At 44.9% G+C, this 17875-nt stretch overlaps 1 protein-coding gene and 1 long non-coding RNA gene across 4 annotated transcripts in view; both read left to right on the top strand.

The window, feature by feature from the left end:
• The window catches only part of ELOVL5 (ELOVL fatty acid elongase 5), a 74062-nt gene extending 66584 nt beyond the window's left edge, over window positions 1-7478 (top strand). For all 3 annotated transcript variants that reach the window (XM_045498548.1, XM_045498549.1, XM_045498550.1), the window contains 3 exons: window positions 881-1005; window positions 4351-4485; window positions 5606-7478. In XM_045498548.1, coding sequence (XP_045354504.1) covers window positions 881-1005; window positions 4351-4485; window positions 5606-5749 — 404 coding nt within the window. In that variant the 3' untranslated portion in view covers window positions 5750-7478. The remainder of the gene's footprint in view (window positions 1-880; window positions 1006-4350; window positions 4486-5605) is intronic.
• A 4012-nt stretch (window positions 7479-11490) lies between these two features.
• Window positions 11491-14974, top strand: LOC123608521. Its single transcript, XR_006717272.1, has 3 exons — window positions 11491-11609; window positions 13184-13279; window positions 14024-14974. It is a non-coding gene; the product is annotated as an uncharacterized LOC123608521 (long non-coding RNA).
• Window positions 14975-17875: the final 2901 nt, after the last annotated feature.

Here is a 17875-nt window from a genome sequence, read left to right as displayed (position 1 = left end):
CATCTTACGGCTCGGGATTAATGACTTAACTTTCTAATAGAAACAGTGTCTCATTGCATTTGAAGAGTGGGTTACATTTTCAAAGAACTGGCAGGATGGTGGATTTTAACAAGCCCCGCTGGGCCCATGAGGAACAACCACAGGAACTGCACGTGACTGGCCCAAGGTCACACAGCCAGTTACTGTGCTAGCCAGGAGTAGAAATGCACTCCCTGATCCCAGTCTTGTGGACCGCGGCTCATGGGAAAGCTGGAGAGCTCTGTTGTGTTTCCTGCTGTGGAGGAGGAGGACGGTTTAAAAAAAGAATTGGTGATTCTACTGGAATTTAAAAATCATGCGATAAAAGAGGAGTCTTTTGTCTCTAAGGAACTAGACTCTGGATTGTATTACTGAAAAAAAAAATATATGTATATATAAACACACATATATGTGTGTGTAGGCCTTCCAAGGCCTCTTCAAACCTAAGCACGTGTATTAGACAACCAGCTGTGAACATACTGCTCGTCGGCTCCCTTCCCCAGGCCTTCAGCACAGCAGTCTGAGGCACTTGGGCATGTAAAGAAAAGCAGCTAGGTGATAGGAGTCTGGCGACAAAACCGTTTGGTGCCAGAATGGAGTGGCGGCCTCCTGACTCTTGTATTCAGTGCCTCCCTGGCAGCTCCAGCTGACCCTGGCCTTAAAGCATCCCAGCAGCTGCCTGCCCAAGTGCCAACTGAATTCTGAGTACAGGTCCGTGAAGTGCTTATTGCTGCAGTATCTGCCAGCCCCTATTTGAAAGCATCTTTTTTTGGGATTTGAAAAGAATTCTGGATTTTTTTTTAACTTGTTATGTGTAAAACACTGATGCATTCTCCTTCCCACATCCCCTCTGTTCTTTCAGCTTATTTTGGTGCCACACTTAACAGCTTCATCCACGTCCTCATGTACTCGTACTACGGTCTGTCATCTGTCCCTTCCATGCGCCCATACCTCTGGTGGAAGAAGTACATCACTCAGGGCCAGCTGGTACGTAACTCTCCCTCCCAGGACTCTCCTCCCAGGACTCGGTGGCTCCTCCCACCTCTTCCTGGCTGTATTGTTATTTAATAGCCTCTAGGAGGCGCCTGCGTGGCTCATTCGGTTAAGCGTCCAACTTTGGCTCAGGTCATGATCTTGCAGTTTGTGGGTTCCAGCCCCACATCAGGCTCTGTGCTGACAGCTCAGAGCCTGAAGCCTGCTTCGGTTTCTGTGTCTCCCTCTCTCTCTGCTCCTACCCTGCTCATGCTCCGTCTGTCAAAAATAAATAAACGTTAAAAAAAAAATTAAAAATAGGGGCGCCTGGGTGGCTCAGTCGGTTAAGCATCCGATTTCGGCTCAGTTCATGAACTCGCGGTTTGTGAGTTGGAGCCCTGCATCTGCCTCTGTGCTGACAGCTCAGAGCCTGGAGCCTGCTTCCGATTTGTGTCTCCCTCTCTCTCTCTCCCTCCCCTGCTTGCGCGCGCACGCGCGCACACACACACACACACACTCTCTCTCTCTCTCTCTCTCTCTCTCTCTCTCTCTCTGTCTCTCTCTCTCTCTCTCAAAAGTAAATAAAGATTAAAAATTTTAAAAAATAAAAATAAAGTAATAGCATCTAACATGTGCCTCTCGCGCCCTTTCTTATTTGATCCAGTTAAACTACTTGCAGAGAGGAAAATTTTCTTAATTTTAATTGGTGAGGAAATTGTGCCTCTGGGCACACAGCTAATTGGGTTGTAGAATGAGAACTAGAATCTAATTTCCTGACTTCAAGTTAGGCCATTTGTCCTTAGTTTGTGCACAAAGTGTGTGTGTGTGTGTGTGTGTGTGTGTGTGTGTGTTTCCAGGAGTTTTAGAAGGAGCTGGAGGGCAAGGTTGAGAAAGTCCCAGCTACTTGTAGCTGTTAGGCAGTGAGGATGTCTGTTAAGGCAGGTGCCAGGTGACCTCTCAGCCCCCGTGTAGCAAAGCACCTGTTGGTGAGAATGGCACCTGCTGTGCTTCAGATGACAGCCTCCTTCCTGAGATTCACCACACCAGGGCAACTGTTGCATTGGTGGTTTTGTCTCACCATCCATTGTTAAGCTTCCCCGAGCTGTCAGCATATTACAGACACATCCTTCTCTCCCCTTGTGAATTCTTTCGTGAACTAGTTATTAATATTACTACTAATCTTAAACACTGACATTTGTTGAGTCTATGTAAGGAAGCAGTTTTACGTGGACTATTCCAATACTCTCATTTCATGTTGTTATCCCCATCTTGTGGATGAGGACGCTGAGGCAATAGGCCAATGCTAGCTGATTGAGGGTTTAGACATTAAACCCTTAGCCCTAGCCCTGCCCTATCATTTTTCTAAAGAAACCAAGCTGATTCCAGTCTTTCCAAGTCAATTATGATTTTCCAATATTTAAAAATAATCTGGCAAAAAAAAAATCTGAGAAGATGGTCTGAACTACTTATGTGTTTGACATTTCATTATCACCTCTTTGCCAGCTGCTCTGCAGTCCTTGTTAATTTTTTCAGTCACCTGTGAGAAGGGATAATTGTTCTTTAACCTTCTTGTTACACTTGAGAAGTGATGCAGAAATTGATTTATACCACCCAGCCCTGGCTACACAGAAGCAGCATTTAAAAGAACAGACTGGGAAAGTTGGTTCCCCATTTAAGCTCTGCCCTTTGAAGTAGAAGATTGCACTCAGTTTGCTTAGATTTAAGCACCACTCCTAGTTATCTCTTAGCCAGGAATACTTAACCTTAAAAAAGAGAAGAAGGGAAAAAAAAACAAAAAACAGTTCTACATAAAAACCCTGGAGCTGGGATATGTGGTGGACAGAAACCTGCCCCCTGTTGTTATTCCTCTAGAAGACAACACCCTTCAGGAGCCACACCTCATTTTCACTCCTTTTCCCTGTTTCTCCAAGCAATTCCACATGTTTTTCAAGATTTATTCATCAGAAATTATCTATGGACTTAGCATTAAATCCCGATAGAAGTTCAGACCAGCCTTCTTCAAACCCAAATGGTACATGGATAAGGAATCAGAAGAGTGTCCAGTGGGATTGCATATCCCACAGAGATACCACTGTTATCTTTAAACATACACCCCCTCACACCCTTCCTTTCTCCCTTAAAAAGGTAAAGCAAACAAAAAAATATCTTTCATCTCTATGAGGCACCTGGGTGGCTCAGTCAATTAAGCATCCAGCTCTGGATTTCTGTTCAGGTCATGATCTCCTAGTTCATGGCTTCGAGCTCTGCTTTGGGCTCTGCGCTGACAGTGTGGAGCCTGCTTGGGATTCTCTCTCTCTCTCTCTCTCTCTCTCTCTCTCTCTCTCTCTCTTTCTGCCCCTCCCCCACTTGCTCTCTCTCAAAAATAATAAGTAAACGTTGTTTTTAAATACCTTGCATCTCTCTATGGAGGGGGATTAAGTTTTCATTTCCTTTACCCAGCTTCATTGAGATATAACAAACTTGTAGCATTGTATGAAGTATATGGTATAATGATTGGATATGTGTATGTATTGTCAGATGATTAGGACAATTAAGTTCAATTAACCTCTAGAGTCACTATACATAGCTCCAATTTTTTCTTGCTGTGAGCACTTCTAAGATCTACTCTCTTTTAACAGCTTGCGTATGTACAATATAGTATTTTTAACTATTCTCTGCATTTTTTTAAATTTTACTTTAGAGAGAGAGCATGCTTATACATGTGCATGTGAGTGCAAGCAGGGGAGGGGCAGAGATTGAAGAAGAGAATCCCAAGCAGGCTCCATGCTGTCTGTGCAGAGTCTGACATGAGGCTTGAACCCATGAACCATGAGACCATGACCTGAGCTGAAATCAAGAGTCCAATGCTTAACTGACTAAGCCACCCAGGCATCCCTATTTTCTGAATTAGAGAGAAGGTGATTGAAGTAGCCTGGAAGGGGAGAAGAATATATATAAGACAAAGGCACAGGGTCCCTGGGTGGCTCAGTGAGTTAAGCTTCTGACTCTTGGTATTGGCTCAGGTAATGGTCTCACAGTTCATGGGTTCGAGCCCTACATCAGGCTCTGCGCTGACAGCCTGAAGCCTGCTTGGGATTCTCTCTCTTCCTCTCTGTCTGCCCCTCCCCCCCCCCCAAATAAATAAATAAACATTTTTTTTAAGACAAAGGCAAATAGATAGTGTAGGATAAATTTATGTATAAATGTATGCATAGTGTTTATGAAGTGACTGACTTCTGCACCAGAAAGGCCTGTAAGTGTTCATTCACAGACTGAGGAGTGCTGGATGGAGAGCCAGTCTGGGGTGGCACTGTGTCCATGGGCCATGGCCGATCAGCTGTATCCCCTCTCTCCCACCAGCTTCAGTTTGTGCTGACAATCATCCAGACCAGCTGCGGGGTCATCTGGCCGTGTTCGTTCCCTCTTGGGTGGCTGTACTTCCAGATCGGATACATGATCTCTCTGATTGCTTTCTTCACAAACTTCTACATTCAGGTAAATCTCACTCTTCTGTGGCCTTTGCTAAAAAGCCCCTCATCTGTTCATTTCAGGGGGCCATCACAACACGTGGGACCCTTGCTGTCACAGTGACAGGGCAGCCCCTGCCTACAGGAGGGGGACTCCTGCCAACATAAGGGATGCTGAAATCTGTCCCAAACCTCCAGAGGGCTCCATCTTTGGAAAGAGGGCTCGGGATTCACGTGGGAAAGCAGAGCTGTTGAACAAGCTCCGTGTTGGATTGCTCAGGGCCCCCTGCAGACACGTGATGGGTGATTTCAGTCAGTCTCACAGCCCTACTGCTCAGAACTTTGTGATGAAATTAAATGTCCAAAGAAATTTCCCTCACAGCTCTCAGCTGTAGATAGAAATCTGCCTCTTTGTCCCAGTTTTCTCACACGTCCACTGCTTGGGTTTGGGGGCTCCGTTCATTCCCAAGTGCATGATGTGAGGTAAGTTTTACTCACAGAAGGGTCCAATTAGGGTAGGTTGTCTCCCGTGGATCACTTGGTGGCTCCCCACCACCCCTGGATGACGTGTGTTCCTGCTCCCGTGCAGTGCCTGGTTCTGGGCAGGCACCAGAGGTCGGGAGCAAGGGCAGAGGCCATGGATGTGGAGGCAGTAAAGCTCAGTCCGTCGACCAGCCACCTGGGGGCTCAGCCCCTTCCCTGTGCCCACAGGCACCTTTCTTCACACACCCCTGCACATGGTGTGTTTGAGTGAGCTCGTGAGCAGACCTTGAAGATAAGAGATGTGAGTGACGGGAGAGCTACTACTACAGAGAGGGAGAAACTGGTGTGGCCTTGTAACCTCGATAACCTGCCATCTGGATACAGACAGGGCGAAGCCAAATAAAGCGCAAATTGAATTTTCTACTTAATTTTTAGAATAGCACTTATATCGCAGCCTATACCTCCCTGAACTTACCTCATGCTACGCCTCAAAAAAGAAAAAGTGATTAAAACCGGTGGCAAAAAATGTACCCAGGGTCGCCTGACTGCAGACCTCGTGGTATTGGATGCTAGCAGGAAGCTAGGTTGGAGTTAGGGAAGCAGGGCACCCCCATCCACCAGCAGAGCACCCATTCACACGGCCTGTCTGCCCTTCTTCATTTCAGACTTACAACAAGAAGGGGGCCTCGCGGAGGAAAGAGCACCTGAAAGACCACCAGAATGGGTCCGTGGCTGCCGTGAACGGACACACCAACAGCTTTTCTTCCCTGGAAAACCATGTGAAGCCAAGGAAGCAGCGCAAGGATTGAAGCAGAAGAGTTGAAGACCTCCAAAACCCATCGTCTGATTGTAAGCACAGTATGAGTTGTGCCCGATGCTCGTTAACAGCTGCTGTAACTAGTCCGGCCTACAATAGTGTGACTCATGTAGGACCTCTTTCATCAGTTCAAAACCCCTAGAATACCTATACAGATTATACACGTAGGCATAAGATTTTTAACATTTCTGGGCTCTCACCGACCCTGCGCTAGACTGTGGAGGGCGTATTATTGTAGTATACGACACTGCTGTTGCCTTATTAGTTATAACATGATAGGTGCTGAATTGTGATTCACAATTTAAAAACACTGTAATCCAAACTTTTTTTTTTTACTGTAGATCATGCATGTGACTGTAAATTTGTACAATGTTGTTACAGTAGAAAAACACACATGCCTTAAAATTTAAAAAGCAGGGCCCAAAGCTTATTAATTTAAATTAGGATATGTCTCAAGTTTTTATTCATTTTTAATAGCTCTGTTTAGAAAAATCAAAGACCATGATTTATTGAACTAGCGTGTGACACATAATGTCAAGTGACTTGTATATGTGAAATCAGAAATGGCACCTTCAGTTTTATAATATTGGCTTTAAATCAGGCAGGCTCAATTCTAGTGGAACAGTCAGTTTAACTTTTTAACAGATCTTATTTTTTTATTTTGAGTGCCACTATTAATAATGTAAAAAGGGAGGGGGGGCTCTAAAGCAGTTTTGATGAAACCTAAGTATATATTCTTTGTCTTCAAGATTTTAGGAAGTATGTAGGGCGAGTGGGACATTTAAAATATCTGAAGTGCTAAGTGTTTTTATACGGGAAACAACGCCCATTTTGCTTTCCACTCGTCAGAGGGAGGATGTACACTTTTCAAAAGAGATGATTGAATATTTACCATTTGACAGAATCCCATAGATGAACAATGGGGAACTAGTTGGCCAGGGTCCAAATTTGGATTGATTCCTGTGCTGCTGTCTGTTTTGACACAAACTTTTAAAATGTGCCTAGCTTATTAAAATGAATAAACGGGGGGAAAAGGGACCTTAAAAAATTTTAAGGTAAAATTAAACAGATAGCTATAGCCTAAGAGAACTGGGAAATTGGATAGATAATTTGTTTAATGTAAATCTAATGGTATCTGTCATTTTTTTTTTCTGCTTAGAATCTAAAGATTTGTGTAGAACTGCTTATTTAAAAATAAGACTGCTTATCATAAAATCATGTCTATCACACTTGAGGCAGTGGTCAAACAAATAAGGACTATTGTGTGTGTCATTTTAAAGTGTTGAAATTTAGTCTCTGAATATCTTCTCCATTCGGGGAAAAAACAGTCATTGAACCACTCGTGACGCATCTGAGAAGGTCATCGACAATGTATAAACTAATTGTTGGTTTGATATTTATGTAAATATCAGTTTATCATGCTTTAATTTTGCACATTCATATTATAGGGAGCCGATTGGTTCTCTTCTTAGTCTTGTGGGTTTTCTGTTTGGAAGGAGTCACAGCATCTGTTTACATTTACCTTATCAAATCTAGAATGTGTATATTTGTAAATGTGTGTCTTCCTAGGTACTAGTTTGCGAATGTCTTTACATATTTCAACACAGAAACTATAACATTCAATAGTGTGCTGTCAAAGTGTGCTTTAGCTCACCTGGGTATATCCACACTGTTAAATAATGTCTGAACATTAATCATTAAAACATTTTTGATTACCTGTGCTCGCGTTTTACATTGTTTGTATGCTACCAATTCTGACACATTGGAGGAAAATCCACTTTCTTCACCTTGTAGGAACTCACCCAGGTAGATGTAAATAATTCAGTGGGAAAGGTTATCCTGTTGCTCAGCTCACATGAGGACAGATCCCCATGTAGTGAGGCATGGTGGTCAGTCCCCACTAATGGTTTCCTCTCGGCCTTTTCCTGATGTCCCAACCAAAGGTCCCAGCTTTCTAAGCACACCCTTTCCCCCTACCCCCTCCCCTCCGTGCCCCTCTTCCCCCTTTCCTCCCATCCTCCATTCCACCCTTCTCCCCACTTTCACCTCTTCCGCTACCAAAATTCTCCTCTTCCCCCTTCCTCCCATCCTCTCTCCCTCCCCACACCTTCAGGTGATTAGTTACTTTCCTAGGTCTAGACCAGAGGTCTGCACATTTTTTCTGTAAAGAGCCAGAGAATACAAATTTTAGGTTTTGCAGTCCATACAGTCTCTGCCACGACTTTCTATGCCGTTGTGTAGAGCAAAAGCAGCCATAGACAATACGTGTATGGATGGGCGTGGCTGTGTTCCAATAAAGCTTTACTTGCAAAACACAAGACCTGCAGCCGTAATTTGCTGACCCCTTCTCTAGAGTAATGAGAGCCCACCTTAGTCCCAAAGCCCTATCGCTTTCTTTGCCAAAGACCATTTCGTGTCCCCCAGTCTGACTTACAGATCCAACCATGTACACAGAGCACTGACATGTTCCTTCCATCTCCTTCGTACCACATGGTCCCCAGTGTAGGCTGGAATCTTAGCTTTTTTTTTTTTTTTAATTTTTTTTTTTTAACGTTTATTTATTTTTGAGACAGAGAGAGACAGAGCATGAATGGGGGAGGGGCAGAGAGAGAGGGAGACACAGAATCTGAAGCAGGCTCCAGGCTCTGAGCCATCAGCCCAGAGCCGGATGCAGGGCTCGAACTCCCGGACCATGAGATCGTGACCTGAGCTGAAGTCAGACGCTTAACCGACTGAGCCACCCAGGTGCCCCTGGAATCTTAGCTTTTGAATGCCTTCCAGCTTGTCAATATCACCTTAAAAATGTCATGTGAGACTGCATTCAGTATTTGGGATATCGTCTGAAAAGTACAGAGGGCTCTGGGGGTTTGGTGGTGGTGATTAGTCCGATCCTTGCCCTTCCCCTCTAAATCCAGAACACTTTGAAAAAAACACAAGACCTAGAAATCAGATGAACGAAGATCAAAATAGTTCATCTCACTGGAAAGACTGGCTGGGTGAAGCTAAGATTACAATAGGGCTTACTTATTACCCTGGCCGATAACCCTACTGACGTAAACTTAGCAGGGCTGGCTCTAGCACACCAGTGGTTTGTGGTATTTGTTGGTCTGGTGATGAGGTCATTAAAATATTTTGCATTGACCAGTAATTGACCCACCTTAACTCCAAGCTCCCCTTGCAGCGTCAGATTCTGTCCTGGTGACGTTGCCGTGCTGAGAAAGTATGTTCAGTGTATCTCCCAATCTCGGCCGCCAGAGTCGCCCTCCTCCCCTCAGAGACGTAAGTGGGTAAGAGAGCAGAGTGAGGCCGCACCTGTTCCCATCCTTTTCTCTCTATATAGGGAATTGGGAGGGCAGGAGGGGGTGGGGGGGAGGGAGGATTCACATTTCCCTTCTTAGCAGCCTTCCCATGTATGTGGAGGGGCAGTGCAGCCTCATGTGAGAAGCACAATGTGGAGGCCTAATTGCCTGGTTGTTGTTCTGCCTGTATGGCCTTTAGGCAAATACAACACAGAGCCCTTGGAACCACATCAAGCACAGAGTAAGTTGTTAGCTGTTACCTTCAAGATCCTGTTCTGTTCACTCCACTCATCTCTTAAAACTACCACCTATTGGGGTGCCTGGGTGGCTCCATCGGTTAAGCGTCCAACTCTTGATTTCAGCTCAGCTCATGATATCACAGTTGTGAGATCGAGCCCCATGTCAGGCTTTGCACTGGGCGCGGAGCCTGCTTGGGATATTCTCTCTCTCTCTCTCTCTCTCTCTCTCTCTCTCTGCCTGCCCCGTATTCATGCCTTCTCTCTCTCAAAATAAAAAGAAAAAACTCATTTTGTCATTTTTAACATTTTTTTGAGCTTCCTTTTCTGAGGAATACGTGCCATAAATATGTTGAGTGCCAGCATATTCATGGCACTCACCCAAAGGGAGAAAGTTCCCAGGACTGATTTTTGCCATTGTTTTCATATAATGTCTGGACTCAGCTTGTGGTCTAAGGTTGTGCAGATGGCTCAGGCTCTGCGGTGGAAGTTGTAGGAGTAAGCCAACTGGAACCCAGTACCTGACGATATAGTGGTGGCAGAGAACCAATCACACGGTTGTCACTGAATGTCCCCTTTCCCAGATCATCCGGACTCACTGGGAGAGTGCTTGGTACAGAGGGCTGAGGGAGGTGTCCTGAGCAAACGGGGATCTGTGACATAATACTTAAGTTCCTAAAGAAGCCTTTGTTGGATCGGGATCAAACATGCACACAGATGATTTCACAGGGTGGTTTGTGGTGAGTGCCACGAGATGGATGTAAACCGACCACTGTAAAAGCCCGGGGAGAGAGAACTTTTCTAACAAGGTGGTTGAGAAGAGCTCTGTGAAGGTGGGGGCTTAATCTGAGCCTTTGCAGACCATCTGGATTTAGGTAGGTGGTGGCTGAGGTTGCCTGAGAGAGACTGCAGGAGCGAATGAGCAGAAGGCTGAGCCAGTGAGGTGACACATGGCACCCAACTATTGATTGTGTGAGAGAAACTGCTTATCTTTTAAATAAGGTGAAGTGGGAAGAGGTTGGAATTTGGGTGTTCCCACTGATGACATGTGCTCAGAGTTCCCAGGGGAGGTAGTAATTATGCCTCGAAAAGATTATCCCTAGCTATGCCTCCTGCCCAGATGCCCTCCTCCTGCTCCCTATTACTAGCAGTGCTGAGGCAGGGCCTGGCGGTGGTTATGATAAGACTTGGGACTCTCCTGTTAGTTATTAACTGATGGGAGCCTGTCCGTTGAGCAGATGCAAAGGGGGCCTCAACCCTGGTGACAGTTCTTTCCAGCCAAAGACCTAGCACTTGAAGTCTAAAAACCTTGGGGCACCTGGAGGAAGGATCACAGGTGGGATTCCATGATGGCTTGTAAACAAATTCGTAAGCAACTATGTCAACACGTATTACTACTGGCATTCTGTGTTCAAATGATAAGCATAGATGTGGGTTTCCCTTGACTGATGAATTTGATCATGCTTTAACCGATCTAGCCCTTTTCAGCAATGTCCAGTGAAACAGGTACCTGTTTGTAGCAAACCGTCAGTCAGGTTCCAACAATCTCACACCCTCCTGTACTCCCTTATCGGTTGTCATTTCTTTGTAAAACTGTGTGACCATGGGTTGTCAAAGCCCCTCCTGCCTGCTGATGGACTCATCCAGAGCTCATTTTACTGAGTAAGACCAAGGCCCAAAGTCATGCCATGCCCTTAACAAGAGAGCAGTCAGAATTCAAATATTAAGCTTTCCTAAGGGCTTCAGAAGAGAGAATTGTAGTGGCCCCAACCTAGACCCTAAATTCCACCCTTATTTTAGAACTGAGTGCAATGGGATATATGTCTTAGGGTACAAAAGGCACTCTTACCTGTTCTAGAAGGGGTCTATGTATCTTTGGAAGTGACACAGCGTACATGTTAGAATAAAGGCTTTACCATTTACTGTGTGATTGCAAGCATTACCTCGCTCTTCTGAACCTCAGTTTCCCCAACTGTAAAGAGAGATATAGATACCTAGCATAGATAGCTGAACTTAAATGCAGAGATGAGGGGTGCCTGGGTGGCTCAGTCAGTTAAGCATCTGACTCTTGATTTCGGCTCATGTCGTGATCTCGTGACTTGTGAATTTGAGCCCTGAATCTGGCTGTGCACTGACAGTGTGGAGCCTGCTTGGGATTCTCTGTCTCCCTCTCTCCGCCCTTTCCCCACTCATTCTCTCTGCCTCAAAAATAAATAAACATTAAAAAAATTTTTATTGCAGAGATGAAATATTAAGTGTTTAGCACGGAGCCTTGCAGTAAAAGTCACTTATTATCAAGGATGAAAAGATCACATAGGTAAGTAAACAAGGAAGCATGCTGATCAATTCTGTATCCAATTTTAAATCTGTTCAATACAAATTATTTGCCACTAAGCTATCCTTGGTTGAAGCTCAGTTATTAATAGCTCTTGGTGGGGCACCTAGGTGGCTCAGGTCATGATTTCATGGTTTGTGAGTTCGAGCCCCACATGGATGGGGGTCTCTCTCTCTCTCTCTCTCTCTCTCTCTCAAAAGTAAATAAGCATTAAAAAAAAAAAAAAAGCTCTTGGTAAGGGAACTCAAGTTTCTTAGGAAAATGGATGAATTGAACATCTTAAATTTAGTTGCCTCACAAAATGATATTAAGTAGGATAATAGTCTAATCTTAAGTGGTCACTCAAAAGTTATCTATTAATAGCACCAACTGGCATGAAATTCTGATAGGATACATCATGATTTGCTGGGTCTTTCATGAATAAACGAGGGGGTTGTAGGAGCATTCTGGTCCCTTCCCTCTTAGACATTGTGTGATTGCAAAGTAGGACTCCCGACAGCCCGAATTTGCTTATAGCTCCTTGCCTTGTCAGGACATTGACACGTAAGGCAGAACATACTTGCTGTTCATCTCCAAGGTGAGACTTTGAACACACAGAGCATGATAGAAGGAATACTATTTGGCTCTGTGGGACCATAGACTGTAAGGCCTTCCCTATGTATCTCAACACTTCTTAAGAAAAGCAGCCTGGATTTAATATAGCAACGTTTTGTTTGGGCTCTTTTTGTTTGTTTGTTTGTTTGTTTGTTTGTTTGTTTTTGAGAGAGAGTGCATGAGCATAAGAGAGGCAGAGAGAGAGGGAATCCCAAGCAAGCTCCATGCTGTCAGCACAGATGCAGGGCTCGATCCTACAAACCACGAGAACATGACCTGAGCTGAAATCAAGAGTCAGACGCTCAAGCAACTGAGCCACCCAGGTGCCCCTTATTTGGGCTCTTTTAGATTAGTCCCCAGTGTTTGGAGAATTTAAGAGCTTTATATTTTTTTACAGCGTGTTTTGCTGAAAATAACTCTTGATTTAAATGTGGCTCTTTATGAAATGAAGTCAAGGAATTCAGCAATTTCTCTGGCCCAAGGTCCAAGTGAGCACGGACTGTGTCCCTGGCCCTGTGGTAGGATTTGCAATGAGGTTTCTGTAGAAGCAGAGGCAGGAAAAGATTAGAAGAAAAGTACAAAGTTTGGATAAAAGGATTAAAAGTGAGCTGTCAGTGCAATAAAACCAGAGAAGGAGCACCTTTCTGGAGACAGCAGTTTTTACGATCTGAGTTAAATAGAAATGGTGTGCTCACAAGCCTTCCAGATCCCTGAAGGCATTCTGATTGGGTCAGGCGTCCCAGAAGGGAGTCAGGTGGGGACAGCGCCATGGTCTGAATGTGTGTCTCCCCCACCTCCGCCCCCACCAAATTCATACGTTGAAGCCTAATGCTCAGTGTTGACGGTACCTGGAAGTAGGTCTTTCGGGGGGTGATTATGTCATGAGGGACAGCCCCTGCGCTCGGGGTTACTGCCTCGTACAAGACTCCCCAGAGAGCTAGCTCCTCTGTTCTGCCATGTAGGTAACGGCGAGAAGATGACCACCTATGAGAAAGTAGACCCCCACCAGACACCGTATCTGCCAGCACCTTGATCTTGGACTCCCAGCCTCCAGAACGGTGAGCAATAAATGTGCACTGTTTATAAGCCACTCAGCCTGTGTGTTCTGTTAACGGCAGCCTGAACGAACTAGGACGCGTGCTTAGTACCAAATGCCAACGGAGTGAGGCCAGAGGTGCTTTCCGCCCCGAGTCTAGCTGTGAGCGGCCATCCTCCCCATTTTACAGATGGAGCTAAATCCCACAGAGGGTACGTGCCCTGCCGTGACCTGCTGAGGAAAGCGTGGCCTCCAACGCTTTCCAACAAGCTGTTCTGTTCCCATGTTGATGCCTTTAGAGTTCACTGTGCAGGGAGTCGCCCCAACAGCAGCCCCTCAGACCAGCTCGTCTCAGGGCATTTACAGCTGCATGGACTGGAATCATGCTGGCTACTTCCTTTCCAACCAGGGAGAGAATTTGCCCACGAGTTTTATATCCGTGCGATTTTGTATATTTGAAAAATACCCATTATCAGTTAATGGATTAGAATGTTGGGAGAGTCACTCAAAGAGAACCCCAAATATTAAAATGTCTGATTTAAAGCTTTGGAATATTTAAAGGGCTTTAACTTATTGCACGATTCCCTTCCTTCTGGGATGCCACTGGGTAAAAGAAACTGCCAAGTCATAAAAGCTAATACCAAATAATATCTGTAAATGTGATAAAAAATTTTTTCAGGAAAAAAAAAAAGTTCACAAGTCTTTTTTTAAAAAAAACTAACGGTAATCTATATTTAGACAACCACATAGCATTTATTTTTTTCAGCATCACAGTAAGACTTGAATTTAAGCTTCTCCCAGACACAGAAGAAAGACGATTCCAAACCGTTTTGGCCACAGGGAGGTTTCTCAGCATCTGAGCCACATGCCGCTTCCTCCAGCCCCCTGTTTTTGGTTCTTCCTCTGCACATGCCCACTCCGCTCCACGCATCTTGCCAGTTGCTGAGAAAGCAACGGTGAAAAAACCACTCAGTTGAGCTGCCGCAGCGTGACAGGCGGGCTTCGACATCGACAACTTGTCTTTCTCTCCCTGCATGATAGGCAGGGCTATCTTGCTGAAGATTTTTTCAAGTGACAGTTTACGATCCAAATTAAAGTGAAATCCAAGTATGAACAGGGAGTACCAATGTCAGCCAAGGACAAATGGCTCAATGGATGCTATTCATGAATGGCACAACCTGCCTGGCAGCTGGCAAGGTTCTTTAATGAGAAGAAGAAGACAAATCTCCATTTCAGGAAGTCTAAAATGGTTTGTGTGTTGGCCATGGGGCATCTGTGTGTTACATGATCTCACTCCATTCTGGAAGATGAGGTATGGATTCCAGACAGCCCACTCTATTCTAAGACACTTGAGGGCAGGGACTGTCTTTTATTTATATCTCCATCCCCAGGGCCCACCTGGTACAGCTCCAAACAGTACATGTTCTATAAATGTTGTGATGAAAGGAAGTACTCAGGAAAGATTAACCAGTGAGATAGATCGTTAAGAAAACAAAAAACAAAAAACAAAAACAGGTTTTCCAGCCAACTGGATCTGAATTTAGATCCCATCACCACTTGATAACCATGTATCATGGACTGAATGTTTGCATCCCCACAAATTCATATGTTGAAACCCTGCCCCCCAATGTAATGGTATAAAGAGATGGGCTTTGGGAGGTAATTAGGAGTAGAGGAAGTCGCGGGTGGAGCCTTATTAATGGGATTAGTGTCCTTATAAGAGCCATAAGAGAGCTTGTTTCTCTCTGCTCTCTGCCACTTGGGGATACAATGAGAACTTGGCAGTCTGCAACCCAGAAGAGGGTCTCACCAGAACCTGACCTTGCTGGCACTCTGGTTCCAGACTTCCAGCCTCCAGAACTATAAGAAATAAATGTCTGGGGTGCCTGGGTGGCTCAGTCGGTAAAGTGTCCGACTTAGGCTCAGGTCATGATCTTGCAGTTTGTGAGTTCAAGCCCTCCGCCGGGCTCTGTGCTGATGGCTCAGAGCCTGGAACCTGCTTCAAATTCTGTATCTCCCCCTCTCTCTGCCCCTCCCATGTTCATGCTCTGTCTCTCTCTCTCTCTCTCTCAATAATAAATAAATGTTAAAAAAAATTAAGAAAAAACAAAGAAAGAAAGTAATGTGTTTCTGGGGTACCTGGGTGACTCAGTCGGTTCAGCACCAGATTCTTGATTATGGCTGAGGTCATGATCTCACAATTCGTGAGATCGAACCCCACATCGGGCTCTGTGCTGACAGCTCCCACACTCACTCTCCCTCTCTCTTTCAAAATAAATAAATAAACTTAAAAAAAATAAATGTCTGTGGGGCACCTGGATGGCTTAATTGGTTAAGCATCCAACTTCTGATTTTGGCTTAGGTCATGCATGATCTCATGGTTCTTGAGGTCGAGCCCATGTCAGGCTCTGCATTGAAGGTGTGGAGCCTGCTTTGGATTCTCCCTCACCCTCTCTCTCCTCTTCCTCTGCTCAATCTCAAAATCAATAAATAGACATTTGAGAAGTAAATAAATGTCTGTCTGTAAGCCACTTTGTGTATGGTACTTTGGTATTGAACTAAGACACAAGGTGACCTTGTCAAGGGCTGGAGAAAATACATATGGATCACATGGTCTACCAGGGGGACTCAGAAGGAATTATCCCCACGTAATAGTTGATGGTTATGCAAGGTGGTGGTGTAGCAGAAATAAAGTCCGCATTCCTTAAAAATCTCATCTGTTTCCGATAGACCTAGGATGCCAGAGCAGCTCATCTGAATTGTAAAACCCCCAAGTCAGTAAACGTGACAGTCATAGTGACCAAGACCCCAGAAACTCTCCCCCAAATCCCTAAATGCTTCCAGCCTGCTGGGACCCAAGGTGGTCACTGTTGGGTGCAGGGCCTGGGAGAGTCTGTAGCGAATCAGCACATTGGAAAGACCTGGTAGAGCAGACCAAGGGTCACTAGCTTCCCTCTGCCTCAGGGCCACCTCTAGACAATTGCTTCTCAGAGAATCAAATGCTGAATCTTCCCATGGCCTATCCTCCCTGAGCTGGCCCAGCCTCCTCAGATCACCCCGTGCCCTCCAATTGCATTCAGCTACCCTCGAGTCTTTGCTGGCTCTCTGGTGGAGCCTTTCCCGTCTTGAGGTTCTTATTCTTACTGCTCTTCCCCAGAGATTTCCATGACTCGTCCCCGCACTTGAATGCCACATCCCCAAAGAGGCCCTTCTCAAACTACCAGATCTAAAATACCACCTTCCCCCCAACACACACACTCCATTCTCTTACTTGGCTTTATTTTCCTTTGTAACATATTCATTAGGTTAAATACTTCTTTTGTCTCCCTCCTGGAGGACAAGATCTTCTCTTGCCGGGCACCTAGGGAAAGTCTCACATACCTGAATAAATGAACTTGTGAATGAATGAATTTGAGATGATTAGTGTAGATGTTGCCCACACCCTCCCATGGGTGGGGGCGGGGGGCGGCTTTAACCTTGTCTGGCACAAGAAGGGCACTGTGTTGTTAATAGCCCTGAGGTTATCAATAAGACATCTTAATCATCTCAGGAGAGCAGACCAGATATATTTCAGAATTGAGCACATGACAGTGAACAGTCAAATCCCACCAATGTTAAGAATTAATGAGCTGTCTGCTCTCTTAGGAACTTAATGTATAAATTCTGCTGCTCTGTGCCATTTGGATTTAGAATGAAAGACTAAAATAATTGTGAAGGTGAAGGACACCATTGGGAACTATTTGTAGGATCTGGCAACAAAGGTTGTGTGTGTGTGTGTGTGTGTGTGTGTGTGTTTAAGTTGAGCCTTATTTGATTTTATGACCTTTCTTAAGTGCTTCTCGAATTATAGGTTGGGAATTATGATCATCCCAACTTTTCTGATTATTAGAACTCACAAACTCTTAGTGCCTTGATGAGGAGAGAATGGAGTGATGGTAACTTCTTCCAGTGAAGAAATTAAAGAAATCCAGAGGTCACTTTATTGTTAATTTTCTTTGAGATTCTTACCGCTTCCCCAGTCAAGCATAAGTAGGTGGTGGGATGTATTCACAGGCAAAGTGGTCCGTGCCATGGTCTGCCAAAGAGTTTTATAGGCATGACTTCAGATATTGTGTCGAGGATTCTTCATTCACTGCTCTTAGAAATAACTTTTCAGGAGCACCTAGGTGGCTCATTCGGTTGAGCATCCAACTCTTGATATCAGCTCAGGTCATGATCCCAGGGTCATGGGATCAAGCCCCAAGGGGCTCCACGCTGAGCGTGGGCCTGCTTGGGATTCTCTCTATATATGAAATGAAATGAAATGAAATGAAATGAAATGAAATGAAATGAAATAAATAGCAATAAATTTAAGACAGAGTCAAGATGCAGAAAACACTCACCAGCAGCTGGCAAGACCAGGGAGGCTCTGATGAGGTGGTTTCAGGCGTGGCGATGAGGACAGCAATAGCAGGGCGGAGAGAAAGCAAAGGAGCTACGAGAAGTGGGGGTCATAAGTACCATGACAGTTAAGTTGGAGAAAAAGAATTAAGAGTGCAGGGGAGGGAAACAGCATTTACGGTGGGGGCACTTGAAATCCTGGCCTCACTTTTCCCTGTGCTCCAAAAGACGGATGTAA

The sequence above is a fragment of the Leopardus geoffroyi genome, chromosome B2 (assembly GCF_018350155.1).
Source record: "Leopardus geoffroyi isolate Oge1 chromosome B2, O.geoffroyi_Oge1_pat1.0, whole genome shotgun sequence".
NCBI lineage: Eukaryota > Metazoa > Chordata > Mammalia > Carnivora > Felidae > Leopardus > Leopardus geoffroyi.
This window is presented reverse-complemented; position numbering and strand designations above follow the sequence as displayed.